Below are 23,722 nucleotides of genomic sequence, written 5' to 3' on the forward strand. Positions count from 1 at the left end.
AGTATAATGTCTACACTGTACTAAATATACTGTAAGTAAATGTTAGCTATTATGTTGTTGTTATTAGTTATAATTTATTGAATACTTGTGATATACTAAGTATTTACAAATGTTGATGTTAATCAATCCTCATAATAATATGGTCAGGAGACACTGTCATACACAGTTAATAAATGAAGTAGCAGAGGATAAAAGTAAAAGTAAAAAAAAGTATAAAAAATAAAACAGCTAGAAAATGATGGTACTAGGATTTGAATCTATATCTGACTCTAAAGCTCAAGTGTTTTGAAATCAATAAAAATATAAAATACGTTTATTAAATGTTAATGTTATACATCATATGTATTTATAATAATGATTTAAATGATCACATTTATAATATGTAAAGACCAGAAGAAAGGTACTTTCATGACTTTGTCATGTAGTTTAAGTGTAACTGAGAATTTGAGGAGGTTTCATGTGCTCTTCCAAATTTACATAAATACATCATGATACAACAACAAATAGAATATTTTGACAATTTTTCTCTAGTATTTTTATTATATTACTTGTTTCACCTTCGTAAAAGTTTTAAGTGATAGCAATGTCATTTGGTTTACAGAAACATACTCTGGTCTCCTTTTTTCCAGTTATTTTCATGTAATGTTTTATTATTTTTAACTTGAAAAGAACCTCAGCTAGATTATCTAGGACTCAAAGAAAATATTTATTAGTGTTCACTCGTGGTGAGTGCTCAGTTTTTTGGATGAATGTTTGGAGTTCCATTAACACTTTTGTTTTTCTTTGCCCAAAAAGGAATAGATATATAACATATTTAAAGAAAACAAATAACTATTCTGAACCCATTATTCTAAATATGGAGGTATTTATCTTTTTCAGTAATACTTTTTAAAGCTTGAGTTTCCTGGGGCATTCATTCTTATATTTCTTTCATAATATTTTCTTGTGGTTATCCACAAAGAATATGAATCTGCAACTGTTTAGTAGAGGCATTGAAAATATGTCTTTCCTAAAATCTTCCCTCTTCGTTTTTCTAAGCAGTGGTTATAAATGAGGACAGTTTTGACCCAGGGGACATTTAAAAATCTCTGGAGACATATTTAATTATATACATTGGGAAGGTGTGCTGCTGACATCTACTCTAGTAGGGGCCACGGATGGCTATAAATATTTTACAGTGTACAGGGCAGTCCTCACTGCAAAGAAAATCGCAAAATATATTGATGCCGGTTGAGAATCTTGATCTGTTACTATGTGACTAAATTCACAATTCAAGATGCTAAGGATCCTACATACACAAATAATTCTGTGAATTCTTGTACTACTACAAACTAATAAGACTAATATTCCCCAAGCATGGGCAGCCCCGGTGGCGCAGCGGTGTAGCGCCGCCTGCAGCCTGGGGTGTGATCCTGGGGACCCGGGATCGAGTCCCACGTCAGGCTTCCTGCCTGGAGCCTGCTTCTCCCTCTTCCTGTGTCTCTGCCTCTCTCTGTCTCTATGAATAAACAAAATTAAAAAAAAAAAAGTCAGACTTAAAAAAAAAACAACAAAAACTCCCCAAGCATATTTACTCATCATTTCTCCAGCAAAAACTATCCTAAAACTCTTCAAGCCCAAGCTGTCATCTGAGGCCAAATTATATTTCTACTTTCTATGAAATTTTCATTAGTTTAAAATTACCTTTATCATGGGATTTCTCTGAATATTAACTAATTAAAAGAGATAAAATCTAGTATCATATAGCAGATACTTAATAGATTTAAATGTTCTTCACTCTTGCCCTCATTTTTATACCTTTTCTTTTCTGGTCTGCTTTTTTTACATTGTTTACCTGCTGATGAATATCTAATTGCATGCATTTGTGATATTTTTATTCAGTTACTTGACTTTTTTTGAGGACATGTCTCATTTATTCTATGAGAATATATTTATTTGCATTACATAATTTATTCTTTATACTCTAGTATTAATAATACTTTCACAGCAGCGTGGCAGGACTGGGCGTGTGTTCGGGGGCTAGGGCCAGGGGGACAGCCCTCTTCCCTCTCTCTTGGGGTCCTCCCCTTTGCCAGGGGCACCTGCCCGCTTGCTTGGATGTGCTGGGAGTCTGCGTGACGTCCTGGCCTAATAAGCCGCTTGCACTTCCGAGGGCAGAGCCCCGGGTCCCCGGAGGGCCACGGAGAAGCCCTGGGCCATGGGCAGGGCAGGTTCACGGTGTCACTCAAAAAAAAAAAAAAGAAAAAGAAAAAGAAAAAGAAAAAAAAAGTCCTAATAGGACTAAATAGTGCTTGATTAAATGAGTGAAGAAATGAATGGAGAGAGGTTATATGAGGACCAATGTTTTCTTATCTGTAGTTCCCAAGTAGTAGCACAATATTAATTCATGACTTTTTGTTTGTGTATTGTTTCTAACATTTTAAAGTTTCAAAAACTTAGCTTTTTAAAAATGTTTTTGTTTAGCATTATTTTCTTTAGCTCTGCTTTTGATACAAAGATATGTATTTAAACATTACAACACAATGTTTGAGACTTTTTAAAATTATATATAGCATATTTTAAAAAGAAATCTTACTCCGGTATCCCGGGTGGCTCAGCAGTTTAGCGCCGCCTTCAGCCCAGGGCATGAACCTGGAGACCCGGGATCGAGTCCCACATCAGGTTCCCTGCATGGAGCCTGCTTCTCCCTCTGCCTGTGTCTCTGCCTCTCTCTCTCTCTCTCTCTCTCTCTCTCTCTCTCTGCCTCTCATAAATAAATAAATATTTTAAAAAATCTTAGTCAATTAGAAAAAATTCTAGTTAAGTCTCTAATTTACTAAAATAACATGACTTTCTTTTGGTAATATGCCCTTTGAGTACAAGAAAAAGCAAAAGTTTTAAATATGAAAATAATGGTGAAAAAGTCTCAGTATTTTTAGAATTTTTACAGTGTGTTCTTTTTGGTCCTTACAGAAAGTGTGGACTATGGACCAGTGTTTGTACAAGAACCAGACGATATAATTTTTCCGACTGATTCTGAAGAAAAGAAAGTAGCACTGAACTGTGAAGCTCATAGCAATCCAGTTCCCAATTACAGGTAGAAGTTCACTATTAATCATTTTTCTTAGGTCTTAAAATCTTCCTTCCATGAGATTCTGGTAGTCCCAGGGTGTATTATAATATCTCAAGTAATTTTTACATATTTGTCTTCTGATATTTCCTAAGATGGCTTCGGAATGGAACAGAAATAGATTTGGAAAGTGATTATCGCTACAGCTTGATAGATGGGACCTTCATTATAAGCAATCCAAGTGAAGCAAAGGATTCTGGTCATTACCAGTGTTTAGCAGTCAACACTCTTGGAAGTATTCTTAGTAGAGAAGCCATACTTCAATTTGCCTGTGAGTAAAGTATATGCTTTTCTTATGTATTTGTATATAGTGTGTATACATGTAATTTTAAAGTTTGCTAGGCAAAAGCTTAATTAAGACTTCAGAATTTAAAATAGTGGTAAAACCCTGGTAAAGATAAAATTATGTAAACAGTGTGTTTCTTTCTAAGATATTTTGAAACTCTCTGAAACATTTGCCCTCTTGAAATAAACCCAACACACTAGTCTGGGAGATTGAAAATACTATTCATGAATTCTTTCCTCTGCCTGTTTTTATTCTTCTACTGTTTATTATAGTCACTATTTACTATAGATTCTTTTGGATGGAAGATCACATAATCTAAAAATTCTGCTTAGGCAATCAAAGAAATGCCTCTGAAATGCTAATGTTTCAAATTCCAACTATAATTTCTCACTCAGATGGCTCAATTTTTGATTAGAAAAAAGACACCACTACATATAATCATATATATGTACTAGAGTATAGACATTTTCTAAGATACATCATTTATCTAATTAACAAGTGTATTGAGGTCTTAAAACTCATGAAATTATTTAACATATGATGAAGGCTTATACCAAATTGAGGATAGGCTACTGAGCAAAAAACAAAACAAAACAACTATCATTTCTTAGTAAATAATCGTACATGAATATAAATTCTTGAGGATTATAATATCTAAAAATAGCGGAGAAATCTTTGTGTTAATAATTTATATATAACTTATATTGGCTATGTAATTTATCACCAGGTGATTTTTAATTTAAAATTACGCCCTGAAGAATGGAATAATTGACTTTTATCTATATAATCTTCCTCACATATTACTTCTAATTAACCCAGAATCCAGATATCCTCTTATAGGAGTATGAAGGAGAAAAGTAAGAATAAAGGAATGATAATGGATTCAGTTTAGAAAACATTGAGCTAAGTCCTAGAAAAATTTATTAAATATTTTTTATTTATTTATTTTTATTTATTTATAACAATCACACAGATAGAGAGAGAGAGGCAGAGACACAGGCAGAGGGAGAAGCAGGCTCCATGCACCGGGAGCCCGACGTGGGACTCGATCCCGGGTCTCCAGGACCGCGCCCTGGGCCAAAGGCAGGCGCCAAACCGCTGCGCCACCCAGGGATCCCGAAAAATTTAAATATAATCTTTTAAAATAAATTTAGCTAAGGAGTTCAGATAGGACTTTACATACACCAAATATACCAAGATAGTAGCCGGAATATACTTTTTTTTAATATACTCTTATTTTAGAAAATATTATATGGTTTAACACAGCCTAATACTTTCCAGCATGCACATTAAAAGAGTAACCTGATAAACAAATAGTTCTTCTTAATTACTCCTCTGTAAATAATCTTTTCAAGACAGATACAGCAAATCCAGATGTGGATTCATACATGATGTATGAATACTGTATTCCTTTCTTTTTTTGTCTATACTGACACAAGTACACCAATTCATAAGAGCTTATATATCAATTGCTCTTCCCCAAATCAACAGTGGAGGCAAAATATGCAAAGTTTTCTGTGTGCTTCAGAGCAGAAATCTACTTACTGGAAAATCCAAGGTGTCTGGATGACTATGACATCCTAGAATTTCTGTGAAGACCAGTCATAGCTATCAGATACTCACCCCTACCTTCAGTGAGCACATCTGCACCACCATTTACAGTTCAATGAGCAGGCAAGAAAAGCCCTATCTATCTTAGTTATTCAGCATCAAGCTGTCCTGAACTTAGTTTAGAGCAATATTTGCTTTACTTTTAACTTAACATATGGGTTAATATACATATGCATTCATTGGTAGCATCTCATGACCCTACATTTCCCCATTCCCACCCCACCTGACTCAACTGTCTTCTGAAGACTGTATGTATACATCAGGGCTCATAATGTGCCTGGTTGAAGCAGTCACATACATAGGGAAGGCCACTTCTACCTCAAAATTACTCCTTCACCTACATGCCATTATATCCATCTGATAATATAAAAAATTAGATCCTTTAGCTTTAGCTCGATCTTTTTTTTTTTTCCAGAAGATCTTTGTAGGGAAAATACAAATATAGGTGGTAGAAAGGAGAATGAAGACACCATCAACTTGCTTTCTAGTATACCTGTATAGAAGCATGAATGTTATGGAATTCTAGGAGTCAAGGTACTTTGTGATTGGGGGAAAATTGAGGTAGGAACTTGGAAAGAAAAAAGAACCTTCTGAAAGGAGTGAAAGGATACATGGGTCAAATAAGATTAAAAACTTGGCGACAACTTTCCTTTACATCATGATTTTCTATGTCTGGCCTCATAGCTAGATAATGTATTCACTACTTATTGTTGATAGAATGTTTAATGTTTAAAGTGTTTTTACAAGTAAAGGAATGTTAATCACTCTTTACACATAAAGCTGGAATCATTAATCATTTATATCTATTACCAATTATTTATGTAAAAATTTAAATATACAACTAGCATGTTAAAAATAATATATTTAGTAAATTTAAATAATTACCAAAAACTATTTAATCAAGTTAAATATTCAAAACTAATACAGGAATCTGTTAAACATTTTAAATGTCATGAAATTAGGCAGAATTTACAAATTATGAAATTGATTACAAAACCTCTTATTAATACTTATAAGTAAACTCTGTCTTGTACTTATTCTTCAGGCACATTTTTATGCTTTACTCACTTTTAAATATTTTTATTATAGAAATACTTTTAACTTTTATACATCAATTTCATCATACATATATAACCCATAATTTCATCAGATATGTTTTCTACACTGTGTAGTGCTATTGTGATCTAAAATACTCCTTTCTAAGGAGCATCATATTACTCAATCTGGAGTTTGTTTCTGAATTATAGTTCAATTGAATTTTGGTTGCTTATTTAAAACGTGAGACCTGCTTAATAGATGTGGCCTCTTATAATTTGAACATTATTTTTGTTATATCAATGACACTTTCACATAGGCTTTACCTTTTGAAATATGACATATTTGCTTATAATGATGTGATTCTAAGACTTACTGAAGAGTGTTAAATAAATACCCCTAATTATATCCATAGAAAAAAATTCTAATCTATATTTTATAAATAGATACATATTTATTTAACCAAAGACTCAAGATATCCATATAGTAACAATCCTATATTCAATAAAGAAAATAAAATTTAAACATCCTATTAGCATCACTTTCCTTTTTGTTTGGAAATTACATATGTATATTATACACATATGCATAATATCAACCTTTCTGATTCTCCGTATTATTAGAATCATATGAGATTTTGCAGATTCAACTTATTTATATACATATACAAACTGTCACAATTTGGCTATTTGGACTCACTTAATGCTAGCTTCTTTGTCCTCTTATTAACCAGAAATATATATATATATATTTATTTATTATTTATATATTTATTTATATTTTATATTATATTATTATTATATTTATATATTATTTATTATAATAAATATAATATATAATATATAATAATAAATAATATATAATATTATAATATATAATATATAATATATAATTTATAATAATAATATAATATATTATAATATGATAATATAATTATGATATAATAATAAATAATATATAATATTTATTATAATAAATAATAATAAATTATTATTATATTTATATATTATTTATATATTTATTTATTTATTATAGATTTATTTATGTATATTTATTAATTATATATATATGTATTTATTTATTTTAGAGAGAGTGTATGATCCAGGGGAGGGGCAAAGGGACAGGGAAAGAAAGAATCCTCAGAAAGACTCCCTGCTGAGCACGGAGCCTGACACAGGGCTTGATCCTAAGACCTTAAGACCTGAGCTGAAATCAAGAGTCAGAAGCTCAACTAATAAGCCACCCAAAGTGCCCCTAACCAGAAATGCACTTTAAAATATTCTAGCTTTCCACTAATAATACTTTGATTCCATACCCACAGGCCAAGTCAATTATAATTTCAGCTAGTTTTCATTGACCATAATGAGTAATGTTATGGGAGACTAAAATCTATATGCTAGAGATACACATAGGACTGTTCCAAACAAGTTCTGATACTGAGTAAGAAGATATTATTACTAAACCAGTTTGGTAAAACAGACTCTTAAAAGAACATCTTTTTCTTATGGCCTCAAGTAACTCAAATTCATTGAACATTTTTCTGTAGCTCCAAGTGTTTTAGAATATATTAACTCATTTCATCCTCATAACCAACATAGGAATGGTTAGGTTATAAAACATAAAGCCAGGGGCGCCTGTGGCTAAACTGGTTATGCATCTGACTCAATTTCAGCTCAGGTCATGATCTCAGGATCCTGGGATGGAATCCTCCATCCAGCAAACCATCCCAGCAAGGCTTCTTGCTCAGTGGGGAGTCTGCTTATCTTCCTCTCCCTCTGTCCCTCCCTCTGCTTGCTCTCTTTCTCTCTCTCTCTCAAATAAATAAATAAAGTATAAATACATTTTAAATGAGATCGGGCACGGTCAGGGTGGTATGGCCATAGACTGTAAATCCATTTTATAGATGATACTTCTTATTTAACTCTAATGGCACTCAATCTTTATTCTAAGATAAATATGTATGGTATTCACTTTGAAAATATTTGATTTTCAATTTCTCTCTCAAACTCATATTGTAATTTCTCAAAAGTCTTTATATCTTGGCTTCATCAACCTCCATTTTATAATCACTTTATTAACAGCTATATGACATAACAAAGATAAATATTAGCAACAAAAATAAGTATATGATCATTCTGCATTTTTTCTCATTGTTTAAATTTAATTAATCAGTCACTTGCTTAATTTTTTTTTCTTACGGAAGTTTAAGAATTACTAGGTCTCTTTCTAGAACTGAAATTTTAGGATGTATACTAGTTTTTTATGTAATTATTTATTTTCATATTAGCTCTTTTGATTAACTTTTTTCCTCTTACTTATCTTTATTTAGTGGATAATCTATGGTTAGTGCCTGGAAAGCTAAATATTTTAAATGAACTTGAGACAGTACAAGTAACAATGGCTAATCAGTATTGATCATGTCCTTTTGAAGGGAATAGTGACAAGGAAGTTGGTATTGACAGCATTACCTGATGTAGCAATTTGTAGAAAAATTAAATGTAAAATAAATTTGGCTTCTTTTAAAGTTTTGTTCCCACTTGTCATCTAAAATATTAAAAATATTAAATAAAAATGTATATTTATATAAAAATTATTTTATTTTGCTAATTTATTTTATCTCAATCTCATTCCAAAGGTCATTTATTTGATTTGCTATATAAAATTACGTACCGGGGGAGGGGCAAGATGGCAAAAGAGTAGGGTCCCCAAGTCACCTGTCCCCACCAACTTATCTAGATAACTTTCAAATCATTCTGAAAACCTATGAATTTGGCCTGAGATTTAAAGACAGAACAGCTAGAATGCTTCCGAGAGAAGAGTTTGCACTTTTAACAGGTTGGAAGATGGAAAAAAATAAATAAAAAAGAATCCAGTGGGGGAGGGGCCCAGTGAGGAGCCAGGCTAAGGCCGGGCAGCAAGAGCCTCCAGGACAGGAAAGCCCAGTCCCAGAAATGCAGGAACTTTAAAAATTTTTCCCAGACGGAAAGGCGCTCCCAGGGAACTCAGGCAGGATCCCAGGAGGGGCAGTGGAGCCCCCAGTTCCGGGGTCACTAACAGAGGAAGTGCACCCCAGGGGAGGGCACACCACACACCAAAGACCGAGCCGGGTAAAGGGCTGGAGCCCGCCCAGCGGGACCTCGGGAGCATCTCAAGCCTCAGCTCCCCGCAGAAGGGGCTGCGTGTTCCCAGGTGTGTAATTCCAGCCGCGCAGGCCCCGGATTTCAGGGTGCCGGGGAACATGGACCAGGATCCTGTGCTCCCCCAGGGACAGGCAAAGGCAGGGAGGGCACAGGACAGTGAGGACACTCCTGCCACCAGGCGCCACTGAGCTGTGCAGATCAGTGCCGCCGCCCCCGAAGCATCCAGGCCACTGTGGACTGGGAGCTGCAGTAGTTACTGCGGGAGCTGACTCCAGGGCTGGAAGGCTGGCCTCTGCCAGTGTGGTTGTTCCTGGTGTCACCCTGTGCCTTGGAGGGTCGGGGCTGCCAGGGAACAGGGGTCTCACAGGATAAACAGCTCCCACTGAGCCATGCACCTGGCAGGGGGGCGGGGCAGCTACCCCAGGTGCACATACCTGAGAATCAGCATAGCAGGCCCCTCCCCCAGAAGACCAGCTGGAAAGACAGGGGAAGAGCAAGTTCTTGACCGAGCAGTGCTGGAAAGTTCCAAGGGAAGTCAAGGGAATTACAGTATATAGAACCAGAGGATACCCCTCCTTGTTTTTTTTTTTTTTTGTTTGTTTGTTTGGTTTTGGTTTTTGTTCTTTGGATTTTTCCCCCTATTTTCTCTTTTTTTTTTTTTTTCCTTCCTTTTTCCAGTACAACTTGTTTTTAGCCACTCTGCCCTGAGCAAAATGACTAGAAAGAAGAACTCACCACAAAAGAAACAATCAGAAATAGTACTCTGCAACAGAGTTACAGAATTTGGATTACAATTCAATGTCAGAAAGCCAATTCAGAAACACAATTGTAAAGCTACTGATGACTGGAAAAAAGCATAAAGGATTCAAGAGACTTCATGACTGCAGATTTATACTAATCAGGCCAAAATTAAAAATCAATTAAATGTGATGCAATCCAAACTGGAGGTCCTAACAGCGAGGGTTAATGAGGTAGAAGAACGAGTGAGTGACATAGAAGACAAATTGATGGCCAGGAAGGAAGCTGAGGAAAAAAGAGAAAAACAAAGGATAACAAGGAAAGATTAAGGGAAATAAATGACAGCTTCAGAAGGAAAAATCTACGTTTAATTGGGCTTCCAGAGGGCGCTGAAATGGACAGAGGACCAGAAAGTGTATTTGAACAAATCATACCTGAGAACTTCCCTACTGTGGGAAGGGAAACAGGCATTCAGAGCCAGGAGATAGGGAGATCCCCCACTAAAATCAATAAAAACTATTCAACACCCCAACATTTATAGTGAAACTTGAAAATTCCAAAGAGAAAGAGAAGATCCTTAAAGCAGCAAGTTACAAGAGATCCCTAACTTTTATGGGGATAAATACTACATTCACAGCAGACCTCTCCACAGAGACCTGGAAGATCAGAAGGGCTGGCAGGATATATTCAGGATCCTAAATGAGAAGAACATGCGGCCAAGAATACTCTATCGAGCAAGGCTCTCATTCAGAATAGAAGGAGAGATAAAGAGATTCCAAGATAGGCAGAAACTGAAAGGATATATGACCACCAAACCAGCTCTGCAAAAATATTAAGAAGGACTCTGTAAAAAAAAAAAAAAAAAAAAAAGAGGAAGTCCAAAGAAACAACCCACAAAGACAGAGACTGAATAGGTGTTATGATGACACTAAATTCATCTCTTTGAATAGTAACTCTGAATGTGAATGGGCTTAATGATCCCATCAAAAGATGCAGGGTTTCAGACTGGATAAAAAAGCAAGACCCATCTATTTGCTGTCTACAAGAGACTCATTTTAGACCTAAGGACACCTGCAGCCTGAAAATAAAAGGTTGGAGAACCGTTTACCATTCAAATGGTCCTCAAAAGAAGGAAGGAGTAGCAATCCTCATATCAGATAAATTACAGTCTACCCCAAAGACTGTAGTAAGAGATGAAGAGGGACCTAACAATCATGAATATTTATGCCCCTAATGTGGGAGATGCCAAGGATATGAATCAATTAATAACCAAAGTAAAGACATACTTAGATAATAATACACTTATACTTTAACACAGCACTTTCTGAAAATGACAGATATTCTAAGCACAACATCTCCAAAGAAACAAGAGCTTTAAATGATACACTGGACCAGATGGATTTCACAGATATTTACAGAACTTTACATCCAAATGCAACTGAATACACATTCTTCTCAAGTGCACATGTAACTTTCTCCAGAATAGACCACATACTGGGTCACAAATCAGGTCTTAACCGATACCAAAAGACCGGGATTGTCCCCTGCATATTCTCAGACCATAATGCTTTGAAACTAGACCTCAATCACAAGAAGAAATTTGGAAGAAACTCAAACACGTGGAGGATAAAGAGCATCCTGCTAAAAGATGAAAGGGTCAACCAGGAAATTAGAGAAGAATTAAAAAGATTCATGGAAACTAATGAGAATGAAGACACAACAGTTCAAAATCTTTGGGATACAGCAAAAGCAGTCCTGGGGGGAAATACATCGCAATACAAGCATCCCTCAAAAAAACTGGAAAAAACTCAAATACAAAAGCTAACCTTGCACCTAAAGGAACTGGAGAAAGAACAGCAAATAAAACCTACACCCAGCAGAAGAAGAGAGTTAATAAAGATTTGAGCAGAACTCAATGAAATAAAGACCAGAAGACCTGTGGAACAGATCAACAAAACCAGGAGTTGGTTCTTTGAAAGAATCAATAAGATAGATAAACCATTAGCCAGTCTTACTAAAAACAAAAGAGAAAAGACTCGAATTAATAAATTCAAGAATGAAAAAGGAGAGATCACCACCAATACCAAGGAAATGCAAACGACTTTAAAAGCATATTATGGGCAGCTATATGCCAATAAATTAGGCAATCTAGAAGAAAGGGAGACATTTCTGGAAAACCACAAACCACCAAACCTGGAACAGGAAGAAATAGAAAACCAGAACAGGCCAACAACCAGGGAGGAAATTGAAGCAGTCATCAAAAACCTCCCAAGACACACAAGTCCAGGGCCAGGTGGCTTCCCAGGGGAATTCTATCAAACGTTTAAAGAAGAAACCATACCTATTCTACTAAAGCTGTTCGGAAAGATAGAAAGAGATGGAGTACTTCCAAGTTCGTTCTATGAGGCCAACATCACCTTTATTCCAAAACCAGACAAAGATCCCACCAAAAAGGAGAATTATAGACCAATATCCCTGAAGGACACAGATGCAAAAATTCTCAACAAGACACTAGCCAATAGGATCCAACAGTACATTAGGAAGACTATTTACCATGACCAAGTGGGATTTATCCCCGGGATGCAATGGTGGTTCAACAGTCATAAAGCAATCAATGTGATAGGTCATATCAACAAGAGAAAAAACAAGAACAATAGGATCCTCACAATAGATGCAGAGAAAGGACTTGACAAGATACAGTATCCATTCCTCATCAAAACTCTTCAGAGTGTAGGGATAGAGGGAACATTCCTCGGCATCTTAAAAGCCATCTATGAAAAGCCCACAGCAAATATCATTCTCAATGGGAAAACACTGAGAGCCTTTCTCCAAAGATCAGGAACATGACAGGGATGTCCACTCTCACCACTGCTATTCAACATAGTACTAGAAGTCCTAGCCTCAGCAATCAGGCAACAAAAAGAAATAAAAGGCATTCAAATTGGCAAAGAAGAAGTCAAACCCTCCCTCTTCGCAGATGACATATAAAACCCAAAAGACTCCAGCCCAAGATTGCTAGAACTCATACAGCAATTCGGCAGTGTGGCAGGACACAAAATCAATGCCCAGAATGTGGTGGCATTTCTATACACTAACAATGAAACTGAAAAAAAAAAAAAAAGAGAAATAATGGAATCAATCCCACTTAAAATTGCACCCAAAAGCATAAGATACCTAGGAATACACCTCACCAAAGAGGGTAAGGATCTATACCCTAAAAAACTACAGAACACTTCTGAAAGAAATTGAGGAAGACACAAAGAGATGGAAAAATATTCCATGCTCATGGATTGGCAGAATTAATATTGTGAAAATGTCAATGTTACCCAGGGCAATTTACACGTTTAATGCAATCCCTATCAAAATACCATGGACTTTCTTCAGAGAGTTGAAACAAATCATCTTAAGATTTGTGTGGAATCAGAAAAGACCCCGAATAGCCAGGGGAATATTGAAAAAGAAAACCAGAGTCGGGGGCATCACAATGCCAGATTTCAGATTGTACTACAAAGCTGTGATCATCAAGAGAGGGCGGTACTGGCACAAAAACAGACACATAGATCAATGGAACAGAATACAGAATCCAGAAATGGGTCCTCAACTCTATGGTCAACTAATATTTGACAAACCAGGAAAGACTATCCACTGGAAAAGACAGTCTCTTCAATAAATGTTGCTGAGAAAATTGGACATCCACGTGCAGAAGAAGGAAACTAGACCAGTCTCTTGCACCAGACACAAAGATAAACTCAAAATGGATGAAAGATCTAAATGTGAGACAAGAATCCATCAAATCGTAGAGGAGAACACAGGAAAACACCCTTTTTGAACTTGGCCACAGCAACTTTTTGCAAGATATATCTATGAAGGGAAGGGAAACAAAAGTAAAAATGAATTATTGGGACTTAATCAAGATAAAAAGCTTCTGCACAGCAAAAGAAATAGTCAACAAAACTAAGACAACCTAGAGAATGGGAGAGGATATTTGCAAATGACCTATCAGATAAGGAGCTAGTTTTCAAGATCTCTAAAGAACTTATTCGAATCAGCAAAGAAACAATCCAATCATGAAATGGGCAAAAGACATGAACAGAAATCTCACAGAGGAAGACATAGACATGGCCAACAAGCACATGAGAAAATGCTCCACATCACTTGCCATCAGGGAAGTATAAATCAAAATCACAGTGAGATACCACTTCACATCAGTGAGGATGGGGAAAATTAACAAGAGAGGAAACCACAAATGTTGGAGAGGATGTGGAGAAGGGGGAACCCCCTTGCACTCTTGGGGGGAATGTGAACTGCTCCAGCCAATCTGGAAAACTGTGTGGAGGTTCCTCAACAATATTACATATAGACATTATGGTCGACACTATCTTTACATTGACAGAGTTAGGTCTGGGAAATGAACAAGGGGTGGTGGAAGGGGAGGTGGTTGGGGAATTGGGGTGACTGGATGATGGGTACTGAGGGGGCACTTGACATGATGAGCACTGGGTGATATGCTTGCTATATGTTGGTAAGTTGAACTCCAACTAAAAAAATAATTAAAAAATAAAATGAAATAGAATAAAAAATAAGTAAATAAAATTATGTACCATAAAAGGTAAATATGTAAATAATTAAATACAGCACCAGGTAAAAATACATTTCATAATAAGAGGTAAAGATAGTGCCAACCATAATGTCTATATATAATATTGTTGTCAAGATAGAAATATTTCCTTGGCACTCCCAGAAGTCATAGCAAAAGGAAAAATACAGACATTTAAAGGACTCTAATTTCTCCTGAATTCCTTGAAAGAAGAAACTTTTCTTGACATTTAATTCTCATTGAAATTTCTCATGAGTCTTTATATAGAGATCTTAACAACATCCCTACATCAGTTCAATAATAGCAAGTTTAATCAGCTTGACATAAATCCAAACCAATTCTTTAAGTGTAACTGGAATTTAATCATGAAGCTATTCACTTCATTCATTTTTATTATTTTATTTAATTTTGATTTGAGCAGCTAATATATTTGAGAAGCTGCTGCAGTCATGCTCATTTTCCTTTTTTAGCTTATCCCTTACATGTCTACTTTGAGGATCTTTTAAGTTCTCCCTAAATGAATATTTATAAATGTGGTTCAAAATAGTAATGTTGATAATATGCTTTAGCATTAATAAATATATACCTCAAAAGGGTATAGTAAAAATTAAGATGTAGAGAAGTCATGTCTGTGAATTGTTTTTTAACTTCAGAAAAACATAAAGACAAATTTGGCTAACTATTGCTAGTACTGATTGTTACTGGTTATCAATAACATTGATAATGATTATTTTTGACTAAGTATACTTTATTCCTGTAACTTATGTTCATCATGAGGATTATTTCCTCACTCAGTGTAGTGATTTCTCTTCAGTGACAAACAAGAATATACCATATAAAAAGTTGGTAACTCTATTAGCTTATTGCCATGCGGATGAGAATTTAGAATTGATAAGGTGACACTACACACTTCGCAAACACCCTTCGGATAACCAAAGCTCATAGCAATCTCTCCGAAATTTGGATTTTTAGAAATAATTCATCCTAGTAAGTCAGACATAAAATGAATCAAGAATAAATAGTAGGTCAAACATAAAACGAATCAAGAATAAATAGTAAGTATAAAATGAATAAAAAAAATCTCATGCTATCTCTGCTTCAAAATATCTTCATATGCCATCTCTGGGAAGTTGATAGTTCAGATCTAAATTCAAACATATTGCTTTTCAGGGCATTTAGATGATTTAGATGCAGAATATTCCATTAGTTTTCCTTGAAGCAGCTGATTAAAATAACCTCCTTAGCTCTTTGAAAGATTATATGATTTTTGTAGACATTGTATTTAAGCCCTTTAATTTAACCTTTCATTTATATATAAAACTGAAAAATTACTTCTCTAGCTTTTCCAAAACTTCTTCACTTAAAGTGAAATTGACCTTAGACTTTAAAACCACATTTAACCAGCATTTGATACCTAATGAAATTATTTGAATAATTGCTAACTCCACAGTATATCCAAAGCTTTATTTTATTAATCTATGAGATTTTGTCCATAATCAAACTTCATTAAATCATTTGACTATCAACCTGAGTGAGTCACATTGACATGGATAATTTTAGTAGTTGTAAAATTATCTCATTTTATTACAAAATAAGTCGATATTACCTTGTAATTTTGTTTTCTATAAACAAAACAACTGTTTTTCTTTTATAAAATCATAACTCAAAGAATATGATTTAAATCTTTTAAAAGTACAAGTCTTTTGATGATCAAAAATTATAGTTATAGTTATAATAGTTATAATAATTGTGGGTGTATGACTCCTTGATAAAGTATGGATTTTTTGAGAACATGGGAAATATTTTTAATTAAAAATTAAGTTTATGCTTTAAAAGAAAATTATAATGAGCAAATCAAAGTTGAAATCTGGGGCAGATTGTCCTCAAATACTTAATTCTGTGATATAACACTTTTATATTTTATTTATTAAAAGTTATCCAAACACATATTTTCATTATTAATGGAAATTATGAGTAACTCTGTCCATACATGACAGATGTCTTCCAGAAAAAAAAAAAAAAAGCTTTGCTTTATCTTTGATCTTACTGCTCTTCTTCTTGTGTTTAAAAATGCAAAAAAAGCAGTTTTTCACTTATATTATGTAAGGCAACCCCCAAAGACCCAGATCAGGAATGTACAAATATTCTGACCCTTGCTGTTCAAGCCTATTTACCTAATCCATTGTTCTCTAATCCTTAGCAGAGTGTCCTTAGAGACTTTTTACCCACACAAAACATTCTAAGATATAAAAGTACAATAAAGTTTTAAATCTCACTTGATTAAATAGCAGCTCCATTTCATGATAATTTATAAAGACACAAATATACAACAAAAAAGTATAAAGGGGAAGATATTGAATATGTTTAATTTCTAAAATTATTTTATTCCACAAAACCCTTTGACAAGTTAGCACAGAACATATATTACCTATCCTAGAGTCCTTCACTTTGATTTCATTTCCATATCAAGTGTTAAATACTGCTACTCTTCATGTGGATAGATAGATGGGTGGATAGATAAATATGAATGTATGGATGTGTATATGTATATGTGTATAGAAATAGATGTGTATATACATATATGTATGTATGTTCATAAATTTAACAATAACAAGAATAAGCAGCAACAGTTACTGAACACTTAGTCAAAAAACTGTTAAGTATATTTAATGCATCATTACCCTCTTTAGTCTTCACATCAGCCTTATTAAGGGAGTTGTAGTATTGATTTAATTTACAAATGAAAAAAAAACAGTAGTCAAGCTCAGAAATGTCAGTTATTTTTCCTAAAGTCACATAGCTAGAAAATAGCATCTCCAACTCAAAACTGATTTTAAACTGCGTTCTTAAAATCTGCCCTTTTCTATCCTATACCATACTTAATCATGTGTTGCATTTTTGTTTTTTTTAGCATCTGTATTTATTTTATTCATAGAATATTTATTCAGTATCTTTTCTCTCTTGGACATTGTTCTAGATTTACAGGGAGCCTATAATAAACAATGCATATTCTCAAAGACCTTAAGGCTAGCAAAATCAGTACAAATCTCTCTTTTCCATATGTATTTCCTGAGTAGATACACTCAATTATCTCCTTTGAACCACCAGAAAAATCGCCTGCCTATATACATTTTCTACCCCTTATCATCTCTTTTCATCCTACCCCACCGCAATAAAATCTTTTCTCTACTGTTTTTTTAAATGATCTATGTAAAATACAATTCTTTTTTTTTAAATTTATTTATGATAGTCACAGAGAGAGAGAGAGAGGCAGAGACACAGGCAGAGGGAGAAGCAGGCTCCATGCACCGGGAGCCCGATGTGGGATTCGATTCCGGGTCTCCAGGATCGCGCCTTGGGCCAAAGGCAGGTGCTAAACTGCTGCGCCACCCAGGGATCCCGTAAAATACAATTCTGACCATGCATAAATCTCTGATGGTTTACCATAATTACAAAGAAATTTGTAATTCACTCTATACACTTATAGAGTGGGTAGAGATAATCAAAGTGCTGCTCGATGAAAATGTATCCAAGTCTATAGTGAAAGTCAAGTTAGAAGGTCATTTCACTAATCTAGGTAAAAGGATTCAAATTCCTGATGTATTGACCATAATAGAATAGGTGTCTGTGGGAGACTCTGAAATAAATAGAATATGCAAATTATTGAATGGGGGGTAGAAACATAATAAATATTGAAAAGTTGGAATGATAGCAAGATTCTGAGCTTTGATCGATTCAACTAAACATAAGACTGTAACATAATAAAGTGATAAAGAGAAGTGGAGATAATTTTATTTCAACTTTCAGGAGAAAATACACAATATCTTAAAATATTGGTTGGTGCTCAGGAAATGCAGCTCCCAAAGGTAGGAACTGGCCACAAAACACAATGACAGACTCAATGAAATCATAAGGATGTTTCACCAAGAGAAATTGTACTAGAAAGAAAAGAAGACTAAGGACCTAACCTTCAGGAATATACACATTTCTCTGGTGGAAAGACAGCGAAAGGTAAAGAAAGGAGTTAGTAAAGGAGACAATAATGGAATAAGCCAAGAGATGCAGAAGAAAGCTAATAAAATAGAGAAATTAAGTACAAATGACATTCAGGTTTTTTTAAAAAAGATTTTATTTATTTATTCATGAGAGGGAGGGGAGAGAGAGAGAGAGAAAGAGAGAGAGAGAGAGAGAGAGAGAGAGAGGGAGAGGCAGGCTGCGTGCAGGGAGCACGATATGGGACTCGATCCTGGGTCTCTAGGGTCAGGCCCTGGGCTGAAGGTGGCGCTAAACTACTGGGCCACCGGGGTTACCCCAGTTTTATATTTTTTAAGTGACATTCAGTTTTAAGATGGGAACTGTCACCCTTGTCGAATACTACAAGTAACACCCCCCAAATTTTTGGACTTTGAGACCTTTAAAAACCAATTTTAGTAATGATAGAGAATTCAGAAACCAAAGCATTTAAGTATATTATAGTGATATTCCGCGGTAGATAGTAGGGAGTCTGTGTAGAAGATTCTAAAAATCAAAAAAAGAGTCTAATTAGTGAAATAAATTTCTCCTTTCCAAGTAAGCTGTAGGTATTCTCTAGATTTTGACCCCGTTCCAGGGAAATATTCTGCTGTGCAGAAGATACTAAGTGCTGTACGATACTATATGAACTAAGATAAAATTTAGAGTTTCAACTCTCACATCTTAACCTTCAAACTTCAATTACGTAAAGGATCACCTTAAAACCATTTGGGGAGCTACACAATTTCCGAAAATATTTTCCCGTTCCTTTCAGCATGAATTTTCATTCCATATCCTCTACAGTCCTGATTTTTTTCAATAAAATACATCTATTATATATATATTAAAGATTTGTTTACTTATTCGTGAGAGACACACAGAGAGAGAGAGGCAGAGACAGAAGGAAAAGGAGAAGCAGGCTCCATGCAGGGATCCCAATGCGGGACTGATCCCGGATCCCAGGATCACCTGAGCCGAAGGCAGGGATGCAACCACTGAGCCACCCAGGTGCCCCAATGCGACAATTATCTTAAGAGGAGTAGAAACCACTTTACTCTCACCATAATTTTATAACACGTCGTGGAAGAATCACATGGTGATTAGGTTTAGCTGATGTTGATGGTAGAGTCACTGTCTCACTCTAAAGAATGGAAAGGAGGGATCCCTGGGTGGCGCAGCGGTTTAGCGCCTGCCTTTGGCCCAGGGCGCGATCCTGGAGACCCGGGATCGAATCCCACGTCGGGCTCCTGGTGCATGGAGCCTGCTTCTCCCTCTGCCTGTGTCTCTGCCTCTCTCTCTCTCTGTGTGTGACTATCATAAAAATTAAAAAAAAAAAAAACTTTAAAGAATGGAAAGGAGAGAAACTAAGAAGATAATCTCTAGTCAAGACCAACTAATTAACTGTACATAGCTCAGAAGGGCCTCAGCACCTGTGAATTCATGGTCCCAGTTTCTACATGAGCTTTCTCCATTTTTTTCATTAAATGAAATAAAGAAAACGTTTTTATTTTTTGTCTTTATTTTGAGTCAGATTTAATACTTTAGGCAAATTCTGGTAGTGCACATGGGGGTTTTCATTATAAATCCTAATAAGTCTACTTATGTATCTGAAATAGGAGCTTTTTAATAAAAGTTCTCTTCAATTTATGGCAATGGAGCCTCGTTCAAACTGTAAATGATGCTGCTTGAGTCTGTGTAGGAGGTTCAGATTAAGATACCCTTATCTCAGTGGATGCGGAGGGATCATTTAATCTCCTTTTCCTCCTACCCAAGAAACACTAATCTGATCAGCCTGTCCTTAAAACATTGAAAGTCTTCAATTCCATTCTAGAATAAAGGGCAAACTTCCACAAATGGCCTCAAGGCGATTTATTATTTAAATTCTGTCTGCTTTTCCAGCTTTCTATTACTCAGGCTATAGTGAAGTATTTGCACTGTCCTAAGAGCAGTTCATTCTTGTCATACGTGACAGTCTACCTGCCTGCTGGGCTATCCTTCAACAACTAACCTCCCCCCAACCCTCTCTGTCTCCCTCCCCTATCTCTCTCTGTATGTATATGTGAGAATACATATTCTCACATATACTTTATATATTTTTTTTCTTGTTACATTGCATTGCAACTATTTATGACAACCACCTTGGCTCCCAAGAGGCATTCTGAACTTGAGCATACTACTGAGTCTATAAGACTGAATTCACTGAAGACAGGTTGTATGTCTCACTTACTTACTTTAGTTTAATAACCCAACTTCTAACATGCAAGTTCATAGCCAATACTCAGTGAAGGTTTGCAGAATGAGTAAGTGAATGAATGAATATCCTACAGCACCATAGTGGCCACTACCCTCAAAAAGAATCCCCTTCTGAGACTTATGAGAAGAATGATTCTTTAAGAGGTATATTCCTAGTCCTCTCTAACAAGTGCAACAGAAAATCAAAATAGGTAATACAATTTATGCGGAAACATTTTAGAAATTATAAAACTCCATACAGAGTAGTTATATAATTAGAAAATGGACATTAACACCTATGTTATATTAATGGATATAATTAATACTGATATCAAAGCAGGTATTAATATCCAGTTTAGAGTTAGTAATATCTTTATACATTATTTTGCATACTATTGGTAATATCTTCCATATTGTAATAGATGTCTGAAACAAACTAAAGGATTCTGAAGAAATATTTAAAAGTCACTTTTTTATAAAAGTAGTTTCAGATATGTCTCTGGCCACAGGTAGAAGAAAGCTCTCTAAATTTACTTTTTAAAAGTGATTCTAGAATTCTAGCAACATCTCTCTATTGATTCTATTAGCAATGCACGTTTCCTATTCATTTTGTAGCCTGGATTTCATTGATTGTAAACTTAGAGTTAGTACAGACATAGAATTTGTCAAACGAAGTGGCGAAACTTGCTCTTAAATTTTTTAAGAATGTATATGTAAATGTTATTGTATTTTAGTTGTCAACATTAGGGTATCCACTGCTACATGTCAAAAGATCCAGAAGTAACATTTGATATAATTAATATTTTTAAAATATTGAAAATTAAAAAGTATTTCCCAATTCTTAATAGGTAGATTAATTTAGAGAATTATCTTCTATAGTCGATCACAAGAAATTAGAGTTTTAAAAGGATCACATCTGTCATGACAAAATAACCAAAAACATGTCTATAAATTGTCAGCAAGAAGATCAAGTGAAGTGATTAATATTAATTCTGTTTTCATAAACATAGCAAATCATCCACCTAAGAAATCATAACTGTAGCAGACATTTAAATTACAGTTTATGGAATTTCATATGCAGTCATGAAATTCACACAGAAAAACAAATAATTGCTGAGATGGAACTAGCATGTTTATTTTAAAAAATTCTAAGTTCCTATGCACTAATATGCAAGCACATCCAGAAGGTTTATATTACAATTATTTTTTAATTCTATTATAAGACCACAAGAACTGAAAAAGTTATCAATGTTTTACTTGTTTTAAAAAAATATTGGCAGACAAAATAGGATTATATTTTTTCCTCTAGAGAACATTTTATGCCAGTTTTTTCTCAACTTGATAATTTTGTATTTTAGAGACTTTTTCTAGTTTTCTCTTAAAACATTATCTAAAAAAATAAAATATTATCTAAATGTTTTTTATGTTAATTGATTCACTTGCTATGAGATCAAAAACAAGACCCTTTGCTTTGAAATAATCATTATGAAAATATTTATAAATTTGCATAATTAATTTGAAACTGTTATTTACTTATATAGTATTTATATTTAATGATATAAGCATTAATAGTATATAATGAAAATGCTAACATTTGCTAAGATTTATTAGGTGATTATTATATGCCAAACACTGAGGTAAGCTTTTTGCATATAATTTTATATTCAATTACAAAGAAAAAATACTATAACTTATGCATTATCCACTCCACATTTAAACATACTGAAAATTAGGAAGCTGAGGGAGAGAGCTCATTTGTCTAATGTAACATAGTTAATAAAATGCAAAAGCGAAATTCAAGTCTTGTTCTATCTGATTCTAGATCCAGATCTCTTGATAAAATTTTTGCGGAGTTTCTGCTTATGATATCCCATTAGTTCACCCAAACAATCCTAAAGTGATACTGAGTGGTCTCAGACTCCCATTTTGAGTTCGGGAAATTGAAATGATGAAGGTCTTGTATTCTACTTGTGGCCACATAGCTTAAAGACTTGAACTTAATCTTTGTGGTATACCTGATACATACATTCTTATTCTTGCTTTTGATTTATACTTCAGTGTATTCACATATGATTACTCGTTGGTTTCTTTTATCCCAGGGGCTCATCTATTCAGATTGATTATGCCGGTACAATGCTACTCAGAGAGCACACATGCCAACTACTTTCACTCTGACGCTATTTTTTTTTTTCAAATAAAGCAAGTGGTGCATAGTTTCATATTATGTCAAGAAGTTCTTATTGGCTTTTAATATTGTGCATGTGGAACTCAAAATAGCCCAAATTATTGGAGGTAAAATAAATAGAATTCATGCAATTTGAGTGTCAATCCTAGGTCATAATGGGTTCAGGAGATACATGGAGACTGTGGTGGTCTCAGTAACGGTGTCTTTTTTTTTTTTTTTTTAATTTATGATAGTCACAGAGAGAGAGAGAGAGAGAGAGAGAGAGGCAGAGACACAGGCTGAGGGAGAAGCAGGCTCCATGCACCGGGAGCCCGACGTGGGATTCGATCCCGGGTCTCCAGGATCGTGCCCTGGGCCAAAGGCAGGCGCCAAACCACTGCGCCACCCAGGGATTCCCACGGTGTCTTTTTCAAAATAAGCTCCATTCAGTCTGTTGCAGTTGTACTTGCTTTAGAATAAGATCTAACCTTAGAAATTAAAGGTACCCAGATAGCCTACTTAATTATCTTCTCTCTCTTGGAAATTTTATTGGTCCTGGGGAAAGGAAGGCAGGCATCCTTACCTCCTGCCTCCTGCCACGGGTGCCACGATCTCTCCCTGCTCCCCTTGCTGCTGATAGAGATGGTTACGTGCTCCGGGGAGGTCGCTAAAGCCTTGAGCTTGGGCCGGGTGCCGAGGTGAGCCACTAGGTCAAGAGCAGGGGCAAGAAGGGCAGGTAGCCCGGGACCAGGATCTGGTGAACAGCAGCAAGTGCAGTAGGTTGTACTCTGTGGAGGAG

General features: G+C 35.0%; 1 protein-coding gene across 1 annotated transcript in view; it reads left to right on the top strand.

Moving 5' to 3' along the window:
- CNTN5 (contactin 5) overlaps positions 1-23,722 on the top strand; it is a 488,760-nt gene that overhangs the window by 19,614 nt on the left and 445,424 nt on the right. Inside the window, exons 4-5 of the mRNA XM_055320376.1 lie at positions 2,953-3,076; positions 3,205-3,380. Of these exons, the coding sequence (XP_055176351.1) occupies positions 2,953-3,076; positions 3,205-3,380 (300 nt within the window). The remainder of the gene's footprint in view (positions 1-2,952; positions 3,077-3,204; positions 3,381-23,722) is intronic.

The sequence above is a fragment of the Nyctereutes procyonoides genome, unplaced genomic scaffold, assembly GCF_905146905.1.
Source record: "Nyctereutes procyonoides isolate TBG_1078 unplaced genomic scaffold, NYPRO_anot_genome, whole genome shotgun sequence".
NCBI classification, from domain to species: Eukaryota; Metazoa; Chordata; class Mammalia; order Carnivora; family Canidae; genus Nyctereutes; species Nyctereutes procyonoides.